At 38.4% G+C, this 19154-nt stretch overlaps 1 protein-coding gene across 6 annotated transcripts in view; it reads right to left on the bottom strand.

The window, feature by feature from the left end:
• Positions 1-19154, bottom strand: part of RTTN (rotatin) — a 94224-nt gene that overhangs the window by 41448 nt on the left and 33622 nt on the right. For all 6 annotated transcript variants that reach the window (XM_052787771.1, XM_052787772.1, XM_052787773.1 and 3 more), the window contains 9 exons: positions 15930-16047; positions 15551-15647; positions 14690-14758; positions 14165-14353; positions 11953-12192; positions 8836-8980; positions 6380-6534; positions 4939-5158; positions 2464-2592 (listed from right to left, as the gene is read on the bottom strand). In XM_052787771.1, coding sequence (XP_052643731.1) covers positions 2464-2592; positions 4939-5158; positions 6380-6534; positions 8836-8980; positions 11953-12192; positions 14165-14353; positions 14690-14758; positions 15551-15647; positions 15930-16047 — 1362 coding nt within the window. The remainder of the gene's footprint in view (positions 1-2463; positions 2593-4938; positions 5159-6379; positions 6535-8835; positions 8981-11952; positions 12193-14164; positions 14354-14689; positions 14759-15550; positions 15648-15929; positions 16048-19154) is intronic.

Raw genomic sequence — 19154 nt, 5'->3', positions numbered from 1 at the left:
AAAAGACAGGTCCTGCTTGACCAACCTGATCTCCTTCTATGACCAGGTGACCCGCCTAGTGGATGAGGGAAAGGCTGTCGATGTTATCTACCTTGACTTCAGCAAGGCCTTTGACACTGTCTCTCATGGCATACTCCTTGAGAAGCTGGCATCTCGTGGCCTGGATAAGTGCACTATTCACTGGGTGAAAAACTGGCTGGATGGCCGAGCCCAGAGGGTCGTGGTGAATGGGGTGAAATCCAGTTGGCGGCGGGTCACGAGTGGTGTTCCCCAGGGCTCGGTGTTGGGCCCTGTTCTGTTTAATATCTTTATTGATGATTTGGATGAGGGGATTGAGTGCACCCTCAGCAAGTTTGCAGACGACACCAAGTTGGGAGGCAGGGTCGATCTGCTTGAGGGTAGGGAGGCTCTACAGAGAGATCTGGACAGGCTGGATCGATGGGCTGAGGCCAACTGTATGAAGTTCAACAAGGCCAAGTGCCGGGTCCTGCACTTCGGTCACGGCAACCCCATGCAGCGCTACAGGCTTGGGGAAGAGTGGCTGGAAAGCTGCCCAGCAGAGAAAGACCTGGGGGTGCTGGTTGACAGCCGGCTGAATATGAGCCAGCAGTGTGCCCAGGTGGCCAAGAAGGCCAACCGCATCCTGGCCTGTATCAGGAACAGTGTGGCCAGCAGGAACAGGGAGGTGGTTGTTCCCCTGTACTCGGCACTGGTGAGGCCGCACCTCGAGTCCTGTGTTCAGTTTTGGGCCCCTCACTACAGGAAAGACATTGAGCTGCTGGAACGTGTCCAGAGAAGGGCAACCAAGTTGGTGAGGGGCCTGGAGCACAAGTCTTATGAGGAGCGGCTGAGGGATCTGGGGTTGTTCAGTCTAGAAAAGAGGAGGCTGAGGGGAGACCTTATCGCTCTCTACAACTACCTGAAAGGGGGTTGTAGTGAGGTGGGTGTTGGTCTCTTCTGTCAGGTGGCTGGAGATAGGACAAGAGGAAATGGCCTCAAGTTGAGGCAAGGGAGGTTTAATGTTAGATATTAGGAAAAATTTTTTTTACTGAGAGGGTTGTCAAACATTGGAATGGGCTGCCCAGGGAAGTGGTTGAGTCACCATCCCTGGAGATATTAAAAAAGTGAGTGGACAGGGTACTTCAGGACATGGTTTAGTGGGCATGGTTGATGGTTGGACTCGATGATCTTGAAGGTCTTTTCCAACCGAAATGATTCTATGATTCTATGATTAGACTGTGTATTTTAAAGTTAGCATTAATTTATTTATTTTTCTAAATCATAGTTATCCAGTGCACCTCTTGTATAACACTGCTTGCACAGAGGAATAAGGCTAATTTTGTATTTCTCTTTCTGTAGGATTTGATGCTAAATAACATGATAGTAAACAACAGCCAAGATTTAAAATTTCTTTGAGATTATGTTATTAGTACAATCTAGACAGTAACACTGTTGTATACACAGATTATGATTTATAGCCACAAAAAAATGCCACCAATCACTATGCTACTATACGTATTGTTCTACAAGACTGATATTAAAAAAAGTCCACTCCTTCATCCATTCATTTATGATCTAATTCTTTGGATGCTGCAGTCTTCCTGCAGCGTACTTAATATTTCGTCCCTCTGCAATTTTAATAAACTTTGTCAGCACTTAATATCTTGAAGGAGGAGTACAGAACTGAAGAAATCTGGAATTTAGAGAAGCAGGTTTACTGCTATTTCTAGTTACATATGCCCTTGATCATACTGAAAGGTATTGACTTGTGGCTGTCACAGATATTAACAACAGTGGATATTAATTCTCCAAAATGATTACACTAAACTGTTGAATTTGCTTTAACTGCTCCAGGATGAAGGCCATTTTTTATAAACTCTCAAAAATTTAGCTCTAAAAATACACACATGGACACAAAGCACAGACATAAATTTTGCTAGTAAGTAATGATAGCTCCATTTATAAGTGAGACAATAATTCTTTCATGTACGTATATATTCTTTCATGTCTACATATAAAAACACGCACGTGAAAGAATACACATATGTATGTGTAAACAGATTAGAAAGCCTCTTATCTACACAAGGCTGAAGAAATAATGCTGTTATATATCCTTAAAATTATTCATCCTACATAAAACCTGGATTTCTCATTTTTTATAGACAGAAAATTATACCTTATTCTGATAGAAGATCTTTCTAAATCCACAGTATTAGTTGCAGAATTATTTCAGTAAGTTTAGAACTGAATCTTCAACTTTCTTGTATACTATACTCTATTCTATTCATTTATCTAACATTACATACCAAATGAGATTACCTGATTTTTTTTTCATTTTTACTATGTGTTGCAATAAAAGACATCTTCCACATTTGAAAATCCATCATTTAATTTTAGCTGTTAAAATATATCCATGCATAGCCCTCACAAATGACAAGATAAGGACAACTGTAATGCACTTACTGTATCCTTGGCTTGAGCCATCATTTCATGAGATAAGTGAAGCAAGCAAAGAACTGTGCTTTTCGTAACACCTTTTCCCATGAAAGACATAGCGTTTCCTCCCCATTCAACATAAAACGATGAGATGACCTAAGAGTGGGGGTACAAGTTCATGGTAGCTTTACTGTAAGTAGTACACAGGTAGAGTACAAACTGTCCTACGCACTACTAAATAATAATTTAAACTCATGAAAAGATGGCAGATTTTTAGCTGAAATTTAAGAATTTACTTACTTATAAGTCATTCAGTCATGCAATGGTTTCCTATATAGTTAAACCTCTGAAGTTCAATGGTTTTTATTTGCTTCTTCAAATGAAGAATGCAGTGGAGCTTAATAATAAGCACAATATTGAATAGAAACCTGAAAGTTTGTTTTTGATGCAAACAGTCCATTTATTGTACCCAGTTTTTTATGCTACGTTTGGAATTAAAATTATAATTTTTCAAAATTCTGTGTTCAAGAAAAAGGGTAATTTACATGTTTTATTGTGATTTGAATTGGAATGAATATATCAGCTTTCTATATGTCGTGGTTTAACCCCAGCCAGCAACTAAACACCACGCAGCCGCTCACTCACTCCCCCCCCACCCAGTGGGATGGGGGAGAAAATCGGGAAAAGAAGCAAAACCCGTGGGTTGAGATAAGAACGGTTTAATAGAACAGAAAAGAAGAAACTAATAATGATAATGATAACACTAATAAAATGACAACAGTAATAATGAAAGGATTGGAACGTACAAATGATGTGCAGTGCAATTGCTCACCACCCGCCGACCGACACCCAGCCAGTCCCCCAGCGGTGATTCCCCGTCCCCCACTTCCCCATGGGACGTCACATGGTATGGAATACCCTGTTGGCCAGTTTGGGTCAGGTGCCCTGGCTGTGTCCTGTGCCAACTTCTTGTGCCCCTCCAGCTTTCTCGCTGGCTGGGCATGAGAAGCTGAAAAATCCTTGACTTTAGTCTAAACACTACTGAGCAACAACTGAAAACATCAGTGTTATCAACATTCTTCGCATACTGAACTCAAAACATAGCACTGTACCAGCTACTAGGAACACAGTTAACTCTATCCCAGCTGAAACCAGGACACTATATCAAATTCTAATGAACAGAAATAAAAGGTCACTGGATCATAACATAAAATAAACAGTCTCTAACCAAATATCTAACCATACAAGTTAAAATAAAAAGCATGCTGCTTTCAACAGAACATGCTCAAGAATATTTTTTTTTAAATTATAATCTTAAGACTTACACTTCTAGATGTATTTTTCTCCCCAAAGCATGGCAATTTAAACCTCTCCATTTTTGCTGCTGTTCTTTCTTTCAGTGCCCCACTACACAAGAATTCCTTTCAAACCCACTTTCTTCCCTCCCCTCAAAAAGAAACCTACATTTACTTTCATATTTAGGCAAGTAAAACTGCATAATTCTTCTGCACATAGAGCTTATGTCTTACCAGTTGATTTCATTCCATAACATTTATTAAGGTTTTGTCCACTAATAATCTTTCTTTCACATGGCACGATCTATCACCTTGGTACCATTTTTAGTCTAGATTTCAAACTGCAGAACTCATCTAATCAAATAGCTCTAAAATATTTATTTCTACTCAAGAAATCTTGGCAGGTTAAGACTTCCCCCTAAAAGACTATCTTTTTTTCATCACAAATAGATTATCATCTGTATACAAACTTTCCTGACACTTATCTGGTTGCTATTCACATCATTCAGAATCACAAATGAATCAAAACTACTTTAAGACTTTTCCAAGCCTCTACCAATGCAACAAATAGATTTTAGTATTTGAAACTACAAAGAAAACTTCTAAATATACCTACCTTACTGAATACTCATAAAACAATCAGAAAGCCAGACCTATGCTTCTCCTACAGTTTTAAGAAGACTGGAGTTCTCAAAAGATGAAATTTTAGGAGCAAAAACTAATTGCCTGTCACATTCATGGACTTAGCAAACGAATAAGAACACTGAAAACAAGAATGAAATTTTGGCTTCCCAACAACTGCAGCATCTTGAATTACCTCTTTTCTGCCTTCTCGGTGTTAATAACCCACCTAATGAGTTACTGTTCCCCCAGACTCCCTTTCACACATGGATTTTGGCTGTGGGAGATCTTGGATTTTTCCTCTCAGTTTCAGTTGTTAAAAACCCAAACACATCTATTTTTCATCTTGCTTAAACTATAGTCACTTTATATTACCTCTTAAATAGGGGATGAAGGCACACACAATACAATCTATCATCATAAGTACAGATACACATCACTCAATCTAGTCTCCATATTTTTGCTATTTACTTAGCAGAAAAAAGCATCTTTCCTACACCTATTCCTAGTGATGATATTCACTAGAAGTACATCCTAAAAATTATAGTGTCATTAGTTACATGGTTCTTTATCATAAGCTACTTACCTCAAGAAGACCTGTTAAATATTTTTTACAAATTGTGACAGATTCAGCTGCAGCAGAGTAGGTACTCCAGTCCGGAAGTGCGGTAACATGAACCATTCCTTGTAATGTTCTCTCCAGTGAAGGAAGTCCGTAAAAATGCGGTGCATCCGTTAGCCTTAAGCATTGTAGTAGCTTCAGAGCCAGCTCAGTTCTGAAAGAGCCAGCAAGTTCTAAGGCCTCTCTAGTTTAATTGTAAAAAGAAAAAAAAAAAAAAAATCAACTGTCAACATGAAGCTATTATAATGAATCATTTTACAAGAGGCCAATGCCTCATTCTTCTTACTGTTAAGTCTATGAGTCTCAGCATCTCAATTAGTTACTATTGCCTTATGTGCAGATTAACATGGAATTAAATTTGACATTTCTAGCTTCACCCAGGTTCTGAAAGCATAATATTGCATCTGATTATAACAGGGCTGCTTAACCAAAATAGGGCAAATTAGATATAACTCTGATTATTAAGGAGCATTTTAAATAAAGAGCGAGAGTTTGAAGATGATGGATAACATAACAAGAAGAGTTGCAAAGCTTAGTAGCTACGCTTATGTTTGTTGTGGTTCAAGAGACAAGTTTAAAAATATTTCCCACAAAATACTATCAATCTAGAATTCAGGTAGATAGAAAATACAGAAGTGTGAGATATAACTAGCAGGGATTTCTATAATCCTCCCTTTTCCTGCTGCCAAAATTTTTAGAAAATTAATAACTGTGTGGGAAGAATGAAAAAGGTAACATTTTGAAAGTATCTTTACAAACAGTTATGTTGTGGCACTTAATTAAAACAAATACTATCTTAAGCTGCAATTTTAGTCTCTCTTAGAATACACTTGGACAGAGATTTAGTGTGAGAAGATGTTATATTACAAACTCAAAGGAAAAAAAAAAATAGAAATTCATTTCTGTGTTTGCTTGACTGACAGAAAAAAGTTGGAACTTCATGCTGGAAGTAACTGTCCTAAATAACCACTAATGTGCACTGATATACTGTATTAGGCCAAAAAGGAGTTCAATGAAAATAAATATTTGTTGATTTCTCAAATATTTCAATGTTTTACTCTGCTATAAACAAATGCTACAAAATCAACCGAGTTATCATTTGCTTGTGCAAATTTCCAGCATTGAAAAAAAAAAAAATAGCCCATCTTCTTTATGCAGTTTAATTATCATTTGCTAAAAAAGTGACCACTAGTACATGCTCTTCCAAGTTCCCCAGTTAATTTCCTAATTTTACTGTGAAAAAGGCCTATCTAATGTTGATCTTCACTTCGAGTATATTCCATTTTTACAGTTTAAAATGCTTGAGTCATGATGTAATTCTATCCAAATTCTGACAGAGATACAGCAGCAGTAGATATTATGATCCCCCATCAGAATTACACTGGTAGGTCCATTTACACTGTACCTGTCAGTCACTGACATGGAACAAAATAACAATGTGTTAAAAAGACGAATGAGTTCTTTATCCAGTTGCTGCCTGACAGCAGTCTGTATTTCATCTATTTCATCCCGCACTTGGGATTCTGGTCGCACCAGGAGGCCCAAAAGGGATTTTGGCTTCTAAAAGAAAAGAATAGAAATACAGTCACATAATGCATTGTTTAAATCTTATTTTAATACCCACACTAAAGTCATTTTTCTGTTGAGAGCTTGCAAATCACGCACATTATTAATCACAAATTCCATGATTATTTTACTAAGAATTATTTCTGTAAAAAGCACAGTAAAAAATTCCTATAATTACCAATTACTTGAATCTTGAATCTACTAAATGCCATAAAAGAATCTACTGTTAAGGCCTTTAAAATTTCCTGACATTAAGCCATGACAAAGTGTATTTTGAAGCATGAAAGAAAAGTCAAAGTTATATACAGCAATAACTTGCAATTAAAAAAAACAGATCACAAAAACCAGAAAACACATAGTAGAAATATTAGTTCAAGTTGTATCTTGTATGCCTCAGTTGCTTGAAAAACTTAAAATCATTTGATAGAAAGATTTTATATTAATATATTGAACAGGCCATACTTACAAAATTTTATAGGATTCCCAGTTATCCATATAAATTGAAGTACCTGAATTCTGTAAGTAACTGAAGTCTACTAGCATTTTTTTTCTGAAATGGTTAGATTGTATTTTAAAAATCAGAAAATGCAACTGCATGTAGACTGTACTTAACATATGATATCCTTTGTAAGACCATGAATGATCTTGCACTTGGGCAGTATGCCCTTGCTTTGTGAAGAACAGTATTTTGCAAACTTCTAAAACTGCAGCCATCACTTTTATCCTTGGCATTTAACTATTCTTTTTATACACTAAGATTGAATTATTATATTTTGACAAATATAAAAGTTGTTTTATACTGCTTTATGATGTTCATTTCCTATTTGTTTTTATACTTTCCAATTTTACACATCTTAAATGAACAGTATGGGATAGAACAGATCTCAAATAGAAAGCACAGGATTCTAGAAAACTGAAAAAAAATTACATTCTTTCAATACTATACATGCATTTTAACTACAGCAACTGAACTGTACACTCATATAATACCTTCCTCATGCTTATAAAAATATTTTACTTAGATATATTATAACCATTTAAAATGAAAACTTAAGCGACAGACACACTGAAAACAAAAACATCTGTCCTAACTTTCAGTTCTTGTTCTTAATGCAAGACAGATAATGTTCATTTATATCTCTTTGCCAAACAGAAGGTTCCAAAACACCTGTGTGAACTTCAGCCTTTAAGTTACATAGATAATACATACATAGTTATGTAGCTAAGCATACCTTATACAGCTGTATATGTATGCACACACATATGTATGTATAGTTACATAGTTAACCATATCATACATTAGTTATATGTTGTCCTGGTTTCAGCTGGGATAGAGTTAACTGTCTTCCTAGTAGCTGGTACAGTGCTATGTTTTGAGTTCAGAGCGAAGAATGTTGATAACACTGATGTTTTCAGTTGTTGCTCAGTAGTGTTTAGACTAATGTCAAGGATTTTTCAGCTTCTCATGCCCAGCCAGTGAGAAAGCTGGAGGGGCACAAGAAGTTGGCACAGGACACAGCCAGGGCACCTGACCCAAACTGGCCAACGGTGTATTCCATACCATGTGACGTCCCATCCAGTACAGAAACGGGGAAGTGGGGGGCAGGGATTCGCCGCTCGGGGGACTGGCTGGGTGTCGGTCGGCGGGTGGTGAGCAATTGCACTGCGTATCATTTGTACATTCCAATCCTTTCATTATTGCTGTTGTCATTTTATTAGTGTTATCATTATCATTATTAGTTTCTTCTTTTCTGTTCTATTAAACCGTTCTTATCTCAACCCACGGGTTTTGCTTCTTCTCCCGATTTTCTCCCCCATCCCACTGGGTGGGGGGGGAGTGAGTGAGCGGCTGCGTGGTGTTTAGTTGCTGGCTGGGGTTAAACCACGACATATGTACATATAGAGCTCTGCACAGAGCTATGGATAGCTAACTATAGTTATATGGCTCTATACAACCATATTACCATAGTTAACTACACCAGAGCAAGACACACACAGGTAGATGTTGTTTCCTTCTGGCAAACATAACACCTGAGTTTAGAGAAACAATTCATATACCAAGTAAAGGAGAGAAGGAAGTTTACTCTTGCTTGAAGTTAACTTCCCCAAACACTAGAACTGTAGCAGTGACCACAAAGTAGCAGACATTAATACCACAAGATCTGCTATTTCTTGCTTTTGTTAATAGAAGTCATTTTGCTTGAGGAATGAACTCACCAGAAAAAAAACAGCCAACCAGTTCAGTGTTATATCATTTCTTACAGTCTACAGCTAACTTCTTAGGTATATTCTTACATTTTTAAGCAACGATTTCAAAATCCACTTTAGATGGTCTGACTCCAAACTTGATCTCTGGTCTCTAAGCAATTTGTTTAAAAATCTTAAGACATCTACTAAAAGCTTCTCATCCTCCACAGAAGCTGGAAGCACTTGCAGAAACCTGCAATGCAAACAAAAATATTTACTTTCATACTTGTAGCACATTAAAGGAGAGTTTAAGATCTTGGCCTAACAGGACTGAAGTCACCTGCAAATGTGGAATTTATATAGAGTAAATATATTACATATATTTACATATAGCAAATATGGAATTATATTTATTATATTATACATATCATATATATTAAATATTTAAATACTGTTACATAAAATATTTACTATATTAAATCATTATACTTAAATACTATTGTACATTTATTGTGTATCATAATATAAAATTGCTATATATATTAAAAAGTGTATTTACATGCAGTAAGCCTGAAATTGCATATAATAAAAGGTAGAAAAATCTAAACAGGCTCACAGACAGGAAAGAAAAAGGTAATTACTAGCAATTCATAATAATTGCAAAGCCTACCTATGCATTTTAAATATCCTTATTTTAAATACAGTTTTCTTACTTTTTGCTGGTTTTGTGTATGTAAATTACAGAATCACATAATCATTGAGGTTGGAAGGGACCTCTGGAGGTCATCTGGTCCAACCACCCTGATCATGCAGGGACACCTGGAGCTGGTTGCTCAGGACCACGTCCCAGCAGCTTTTGAGTATCTCCAAGGATGGAGATGCCACAACCTCTGGGCAACCTGTGCCAGTGCTCAGTCACCCCTACAGTAAAAAAGCGTTTTCTGATGTTCAGAGGGAACCTCCTGTGTTTCAGTGTCTGCCCATTGCCTCTGGTCCTGTCACCGGGCACCACTGGAAAGAGCCTGGCTTCATCTTCCTTATACCCTCCCTTCAGGTACTTGTACACATTGGTAAGATCCCCCCCTCTGAGCCCTCTCTTCTACAGACTAACCAGTCCCAGCTCCCTCAGCCTTTCTTCATAGGAAAGATGCTCCAGTCTTTTTATCATTTTTGTGGTGCTTTGTTGGACTCTCCAGTATGTCCATGTCTCACACTGGGGAGTCCAGAACTGGACCCAGCACTCCAGATGTGGCCTCACCAGTGCTTAGTAGAGGGGAAGGATCACCTCCCTCGACCTGCTGGCAACAGTCCTCCTAACGCAGTGCAGGATACCATTAGCCTTCTTTGCTGCAAAAGCACATTGCTGGCTCACGTTCAGCTTGGTGTCCACCAGGATCCGCAGGTCCTTTTCTGAAAAGCTGCTTTCCAGCTTGGTGAACCTCAGCATGGGGTTGTTCCTACCCAGGTGCAGGACTTTGCACCTCCCCTTGTTGAACTTCATGAGGTTTCTGTTAGCCCACTTCTCCAGCCTTTTGAGGTCCCTCTGGATGGCAGCACGACCCTGGCATATCAGCCACTCCTCCCAGTTTTGTAACATAAGCAAAATTCCTGAGGGTTCATTCTGCCTCATCATCCCAATCATTAATGAAGATGTTGAACAGAATTGGATCCAGTATTGATCCCTGGGGCACATTGCTAGTTACTGCCTTCTAACTGGACTTCATACCACTGATCATCATCCTCTGGACCCGGCCATTCAGCCAGTTCACCACCCATCTCACTGTCTGCTCATCCAGCCCCATACCTCATGAGCTTCTCTACAATGATCTTATGGGAAACAGTGTCAAAAAGCCTTCCTGAAGTCAAAGTAGACAATATCCACTGCTCTATGCTCATTTACCAAGCCAGTCACTTTATTGTAGAAGAGTATCCACAGGCTGGTCAAACACAACTTCCCCTTGGTGAATCCATACAGGCTACTCCTGATGACCTTCTTGTTATTCATGTGCCTGAAAACGGTTTCCAGGATTAGCTGCTCTGTCACCTTCCCAGGGACTGAGGTGAGGCTGACTGGCCTATAGTTCCCTGGATCCTCCTTCCTGCCCCTCTTGAAGATAGGAGAGATATTTGCTTTCCTCCCATTCTCAGGCACCTCTCCCAATCACCTTGATTGATCAAAGTGGATAGGAAATTACATTAGTCAAGATACACTTGTGGGTGCATCCCATCAGGCCCCATGGATTTATGCATGTCCAGTTTGCTTACATATTCCCTAACTGATCCTCTTCCACCAATGGCAGGTCTTTCTTGCTCCAGACTTTCGCCCTAGTCTCTGGGACCTGGGATTCCTGAAGGCTGGTCTTGCTAGTAAAGTCTGAGGTGAAGCAGGCATTCAGGACCTCAGCCTTTTCCATGTCCTGTGTCACTGGGGCCCCTGTCCCATTCATCAGCAAGCCCACATTTTCCATAGCCTTCCCTTTGTCACCTATGTACTTACAGAAGCCCTTCTTGTTGCTGTCCTCACCAGTTTCATTTCCAGGTGGGATTTTGGCTTTCTTAACTGCGTCTCTGCATGCTTGGGCAGTGTCTCTATATTCCTCCCAAGTTACTTGTTCCTATTTCCACCCTCTGTAGGCTTCCTTTTTGTGTATGAGTTTTGCCAGGAGCTCCTTGTTCACCCATGCAGGCCTCCTAGTATGGACCACTCTTGAGCTTGGAGGCGGCAATCATTGAATATTAACCAGCATTGTTGGGCCTCTCTTCCCTCCAGGGCCTGATTCTATGAGACACTAACAATGAGATCTTTGAAGAGGCCAAAGTCTCCTCTCCTGAAATCCAGCATTGTGATCTTGCTTTGTGCCCTCATCCCTCTTCTTGGGATCCTGAACTCCACCACCTCACTGTCACTGCAGCAAAGCTGCTATAGACCTTCACAACCCTAACAAGCCCTTGCTTGTTTGTGAGTATGAGGTCCAGCAGAGCACCTCTCCTTGTTGGTTCCTCTGTCACCTGGATGAGGAAGTTGTCACTGATGGTCTCCAGGAATCTGCTGGATTGCTTATGCCCTGCTGCGTCGTCCTTCCAGCAGACACAGGGAACAACACATATATATCAAAATCAGAGGTGCATGGACCATCAATTCCATAAATTTAAAATATGAAAATTAGTAAATTTACAATTTAAGCATCATAACCTTTAATGGATTTCTGTAGTCAATACACTTACCTGTTTATTGCTTTTTGCCAAACAAAGCTCTTCAAAGTGGTTCCACAAGACCCAGAACTGCATTTCAATGCAAGTGTGTCATTCAGAATATAAAAACTAAGCCTAGTGAGAGCAGCCCTAACATCCCTGTGGGATACTGCCTGAATGATTGAATTAAGACAATCCTGCAGTCCATAGTTTGTGTGAGTTATTTTGAGTATAAGAATGTCTTCTGAGGACAGTTTTAGTGAGTCTAAAAATCTGAAAAGGCATAAGAGAAAAAGTGATTAACAGCCAGTATCTTTACAAACTATTTCAGTGAGTGTTGACTCCTTCACTTCCCAGTTCAAATGACAAGTCAAAACATAAATTGCGTTAAAATTTTATTTTTGTTAACCAATGCTCCTCCCCCCCACCTCCAAAAAACCCAAAACCCGACAATAACAAACACCACCACCTGTGAGAGACTGAAGGAGTTAACGTCTCAAACATTGTGGTGGGGCAAGTTCTGCATAACAACGAACTCTGCCTAGCAAGGAATCACAGGTGAAAAGAAGCCCATCAGCAACAGGAGGGTGAGGGTGTGCTGGAGGGTGCACAGCTCCCTGTTCTGAGGTGCTGTTCTGATGTGCTGAACAGGGCAGCTCACCATGGATGGTGAAAGATCATGTCTGCAGGGAAGGGGAAGCTACTCCCCAAACGACCCCCCCAAGCCCACAGCCCAAAGACTACCTAATTAGCCTAATGAGTTCAAGTGCCCACCTGAAGGAGGGGCAAGGATGATAAAAGGACACAAACTGAAGCCCCATGGGCGCAAGCCCACTGGAACTGGACCCCTCAGCTGACTGAACCAACGCTGGACCCAGGACCGGTGAAATCTTTCTCTCTTCCTTTTTCTCTCTCTGTCTTGTTTCTCTCTTTCTTGTTCCTTTTCCATAGTCCTTACACCTCATCCCTTTAGACATAAACCGCTGACCAAGTCTGGGACGCGGAGCGGGTCCAGCCGCCCCTGGGCTCCTCTCCGAGAAGGAGTCTAGAAAGCAACAGGGTCTGCTCTGAACCTCGGGACTCAATGGGAGGGCTCGCCTTATTGTCTGCCCTCAAGTGATTCCCAGATAAGCCAGGCCTGTAGTATATGTTTGGTGATGCATGGTTAGCACATGTTACACCATTTACTGACATAGTTTCATGCCAATTTTTGTGGTGAGCATGCCAGTTCTTGTTGTGAGCAAATAAAAGTTGAGTTTTGTGAGTTAAAGGATCCCTGGCATCATTTCACTTTAATCCTGACCTGGGAATCAGCAAACCTGAGTCATCATCCTGAGAAATTGGGAGGTAACACCACCACATTTAAATGCCAAGCTGTTTGGGTTCTTTGGAAAAATAGCACCTCTCAAAGTTACTTGAAAGGTGCTATTCACGCTGTTTGTAATGAACTTTTCTTCCATGCTATTGTAAATGTTGGTCACTTAGACTATACTGTTTTCCTATTTTCTTTTTAAGAGATTGCTTTGTTTTTGCCTGAGGGAACTTAAAATTAAAATGATTTATCAAATCAATAACTGCAGTTTCCAATGGCTCAGAACCACACTATTTACTAATAAAACTTGTAGGACCCCTTAAAGGGCACAAAGCAAAAACAAAAAATTGTCAACATGGACAGAGATGTAGATACAAGCATTTCAGTCCTAAATCAAGAATCTAAGACATTAAGTTCTGTACACAAAATAGTCTCAAAGAGAGAAATTATGCTTACTCAAGAGCTAACCAAAGGAAGTAAAGGGAATTTTCTTCATTATCTACCATAATTCTTAGTATTACCATTAAAAAAATTTATTATTTCAAATTTAAATCCCCAAGAAAAGAAAGAGAAAAATTAAATCATGCAACTATAAAGGGGAAAGAAGGCAGCTCGCTAAAAAAAAAAAAAAAAGACTACAAAGAAAAACAGCCACAGAGCCCTTAAAATTGTTTGAAATGAGTCTGACCACCAATAAAAGTTGGATCAAGCTCTAGACTTCATGTATAAATGCAATTTAGGTAAAACATTAGCTGTGACAATATATCTACAGCCTCTTGGGATGTGATCCTTTAAGTTTAAAATAAAAGGACAGCATTCTCAAACCAGTAACAACTTGAGCTGCTGTTTGAAGTTGAAAACCTATTTAAACTTGATGGAACACAAATTTAATTGAAATATATTGGGATTTAAAATCAAGATAAAATGGCTCACGTTTCTGCTTTCTTCTCATAATTTATCAGTTGCAATAAGTTTTCAATCCCATTGTACCATGACAGATTCCAAGCCATCTTAAGCATATCTGACACAGGTTTCGTAGTCAAGCACTCAGAAGACAATGGCACCACAACAGTATTAGGGCTAACTACATGATGACCAGTGATCCTGACTGGGAGATGATACCTAAAACAAACAAACAAAAAAAAATAATAAAAATTTTTAAAAGTTGTGGTTTGTTTTGGTTTGGGGGTTGGGTTGTTTTGTTTTTTTTTTTTTTTTAATTAAATGCTCTACTAGAGCAAGATTTTAAATTTGCAAATAAAGTTTTTGAAAATCTTTTTCAGAGAACAAAGACTTGGAGAAAAAACTCCATGCTTAAAAATGCAGACAACTTTGGATTTTACATCAAAGGTTTCCCTTCATTCTCCCACCTCCATACTTCAGGAAGGACAGCAAATGGAAAGCAGCAAAGTTAACTGTTAAAAAAACAAAACAAAACAAAAAACCACCCACACATACCTTCTAACAACAGCAACAGGTAAACTGAAGGCAGGTAGGCCAGTATCATTACCGGTTATGCCATCAGCCCTGCAAAAGATTAAGTTATAGCTATTACTGTCTATTTTAAGCTTAGATTTTCTACTAATGAGACACTTATTGTTTTATTATTCAGATATAGCTGTATTTTTTCCTCCAGATAGCTCTTTAGTAACCCATTGATGAATAACTTGTATGAATAAACAATGTTTCTTCATGATTATGGAATATTATCACACACATACAGAATACTTGTTGAACATATACTGCACATAAAAATGAAATTAAAGATAACATACCAAAGCACATGCTTGTTTCCTTTTTTCTATTAGAGAAAAAATATGCATTATAGTTCTTTTCAGTATATTTCATGTGTGTGAATTCTAAAAGCATATTTTTTCTGAAGTATATGCAAATTTCAAATAATAAAATATCATAAGCTAAGGTCTGATGGTTTAAGGAAAATTGCTACACTTAAAAGCCAAAGTCAATAGGAGAATTCTAATTAAGTTAAAAAAAGCTTGCCTACAGCTAGCTATTTGATTTGTGTAGTTTCCACTTATGGGAAAGATGGATTACAGACCAATCAGGGTTTTTTGAAAATTAAAGTAAACTTAAAATTAACACTGAGGTACAAAGTATTTAAACTGCAAAAATATGCCATGTAGACCGATACAGCATGCAACCCAAGTACTGAAACAATTTGTTTGGCCTACAAATATGCAATTTTGGATATATAAAAGTTTGGGGCATAATTTGTTTAGATATTATATATAAACTTATTTTCATTAAATCCTTAAATTTTGACTAGAGAATATGCCATATAAAACTGTTTTTTCATACCATGTTTCTGTCCTTGCTACTTCATCAAACAACAGAAGACAAAGCAATACTGTAGTTTCAGTTAAAACAGCACGATCATTTTGGAATATCAGGGAAACTGAATAAAATAAAGATATTTAATAATGTGTTAGGAAAACATTGACATTTAATAATACGTAGAAGGACACTCATTAAAAACAACTGATTTCCACAGTCATTTTGCCAACATCTTCAACAGATGGCACAACATGGGTAACACCAGCACAAAATGACTTATCTTTTAAATATTAGAGACTCTGAAGTGATCCAAGGTTCTTAAGAAGGCTTTTGGTTAAATGTCTAACCATATTTTACACATTTTCTTTCCCCGCATGTATTACAGTCAAAATAGAATCTTTACCTCTGAATAGCAAAAGCAGTAAAGATGACTGCTGTGCTAGGGACAGACGAACAACTGGGTCAGCATACACAAGTTTGCGTAAGAGTGTTAGACATGGTAACACTATGGATTCCATAAGCTGCAGGAAGAGAGAAAAAAATTAAATACAGATAACAATTAGGATAATCTATTATGAGATGCTTAATTCAAACTGGCATGCTACAAAGCAATACATTCCGTCATTTATAGTGGAGAAACCTAGAACTTTCTTAGACAAGCACATTTCATCCAGAAGATAAGTGTATTTTGATTAGAAAATATTTACACACTTCTGGTTTTATTTTATTAGTAATTGATGATCATTTTATTGGTCTCTGGCATCATAACACAATTATAACATTTGCTTTCAAAAGTATCTATTTTTAAGAAGCATATGTCAGCTGAAGGTTTTCCAAAAAAACCCAAATATTTACAACCATATAAGTTTATTCTTTTTTTTTTTTTTTTTTAAATGCAAATAGCTTATTGTGTCACATTCATTGTCTGGGTCCCAACCTTTCAGATCAGGAAAAGGGAAAGCAGTTTGCTAAAAGTTAAAGTATCAGTGAATGGCCAAAAATATGACCAAAGTCACTACTCCTAAGAATAAGACAGTATCTTTCACAGTATCATTACTTGGCTTGTCTGAGGTTCTGCCTTAAAATTTTTTGTAAGCTGCATCACCAAATACAGTTTAGTTTAATATTGAATAAACAAAAGCCCTGCTTATTTAGTATGGAAAGTCTTTTGCACAGCTATGTATAGAGACTTATTTAAATGGTGCTTTTTCTGTCTACTGCTTTATCCTTTTCTTGGTAGCCACTTTTCTAAGAACATGCAAGGGGGTTTTTGTTTGGTTTTTTTTGTTTGTTTTTCTTTTCTATTGATTTTAGGATGAAATAAAAAAAAAAAATCATTTGAGGGGACAACTGGAATCTGGGCTAGATTCCCTCAGGACAGCGTCCTAATGACTTATTTAATCAAACCTACACAGTCTTTCTTTGACCTGATGAAACTAGCACTACTTTGTGTTTAGACCAAGCTATATCAAACAAGAGGTAAGCAGTGCTCCTACTTCATTTATTTTCTGTTCTGGTAGATAGCTCATTTTCTTGGGAAGTAGTCTGAACTGTCAAAGCTTGAGGGAGCTAAGGATGGGACCTCTACTGCTTGTGCTCAAGAGACAGGAGTAAGACTGCTTAGTTATTTTTCAGAGGAAACTTTTTACAGTTATTTTACAGAACAGAGCTTTTGGGATCCAAAACTTCTATCAACACAGAGCTGACAAACAAATTTCTGAATGCTAGCACTTGAAGAAGTGAAATTTCATACACAGCTGTCAGCTTAGGCTCTCCTCCTGACTTTATCTAAACCATTCATTGTTCAACATGTGCAGTTTTAGATTTCTCCTCTAAAATACTCTGCAACTTTCATCATGTAAAGTTTTAACATCCTGTTTAGTATAGAGATCCAAATTCCATAAGCTATATAGGCAAAAGAAAGGTGTCACAGCCCCTAGAGACCTGTTGCCTATGCCTTTCCTGGATTAAATTGGAGTTTATAAAGGGCTAAAACCATTATTTTAAAATTTATCCTAGACCCTTACCTGTTTATGACGATTCTGCTTAAAGCAATGTATCTCCCATGCTTGTACTTCTGTATTATTAAGTAACTATGCTAATATCTACTCACTATCCAAAACAAAACAATAGTTGCATTACTCTGTATCTCTACAAAAAGGTAAGATAGTGAAAACCTGACATTTAGAAAAAAAACCCACAGTAAAAAAACCCTGAAGAACCCAATATTTCAATTTCTCCAACTGGTTTTCAATGGTTGTGAGAGACTGTAAGAGTTAATGTCTCAAACATTGTGGTGGGAAAAGTTCTGCTTAAAGACAAACCCTGCACAGCAAGAAACCAAGGTGAAAAGCCCATCAGCTCAGACATCAGCAACAGGAGGGGGAGGGCATGCTGGAGGGTGCACAGCTCCCTGTTCTGATAAGCTGTTCTGATACAAAGATCAAATAATGGCCGTGTCTGCAGAGAAGAAGTTACTCCACAAACCACCACCAAGCCCAAAGGCTCATAAACTGCTCATTAGCCTGATGAGTTCGGGTGCCCACCCGAAGGAGGGGCAAGAATGATAAAAGGACACAAACTGAAGCCCCAGGTGCACAAGCCCACCGGGTCTGGACCCCTCGGCTGACTGAACCAACAGTGGACCCAGGACCGGTGAAATCTTTCTCTCTTCCTTTTTCTCTCTCTGTCTTCTTCTCTCTTTCCTTTTCCTTTTCCACAATCCCTACACCTGATCCCTTTAAGACATAAAACCGTTGACCAAGTCTGGGACTAAGAGTGCATCCAGCCACCCCTGGGCCCTTCTCTGAGGAGGAGTCTAGAAAGCAAGGGGTCTGCTCTGAACCTCGGGAATCAACGGGAGGGCTTGCCTTATTCCCTGAATTGATGTATATGGTTACCCTGGGTTACACGGTTTACAGAAGTAGTCTTATGCCAATTCCTGTTGTGAGAAACCCTGCCACCTACTACCCCTCCCCAGTTCAGTTTGCTTCTGTCATGAATAAAATCTTTTAACTGATCGTTTGGTGTCATTTCACCTTAATCTAGCCCGAGGGAATTTCGAACTAAGCACGGACTCCGTGGTCTGTCCAGTCTGGGCCTGACAGTGGTTTACAAAAGTATTCATATTCAAGCTATCATGAACTGGACTAGGCATTCCTTAATGCTACAGGGATAAAATAATCTTAGATACTGATAATCTGGAAAAAAAAAATAAATTACCATTACCAAAGAAGAATGTCATTTTCATTAGTCTGACAAATAAGAGTAATACCACCAAGTATCAAGCAGTTCTTTTCTCTTGTACATTTTTGGGGAAAGAAGTCATTACTATATAAAAATTCTCATGGTTTCTTAAAATAACTCAGGATTTGGACTGTTGGACTACTATAACAATACTATGCAAGCAAACTAAGAAATATGAAGAAGTTTATCCAGTGAAGTGATGCTGAGGAACTTAGCCTAAATAAGCTTGCATAAAATGATTTCAAATAATGAATTTCAGAAAAATTCAAGCATCGGATCAGAATATTAAAAATTGGAAAGCTTAGTCATCTACAACAAATATACACTCAACTCTAAATGTGATCTTATCTCCTGAGACCCTCCCTGGTGAGCTGATCTTCTA

The sequence above is a fragment of the Harpia harpyja genome, chromosome 5, assembly GCF_026419915.1.
Source record: "Harpia harpyja isolate bHarHar1 chromosome 5, bHarHar1 primary haplotype, whole genome shotgun sequence".
Taxonomy (NCBI): Eukaryota; Metazoa; Chordata; class Aves; order Accipitriformes; family Accipitridae; genus Harpia; species Harpia harpyja.
The sequence above is the reverse complement of the archived record's forward strand: the minus strand, read 5'-3'. Positions and strand labels throughout refer to the sequence as shown.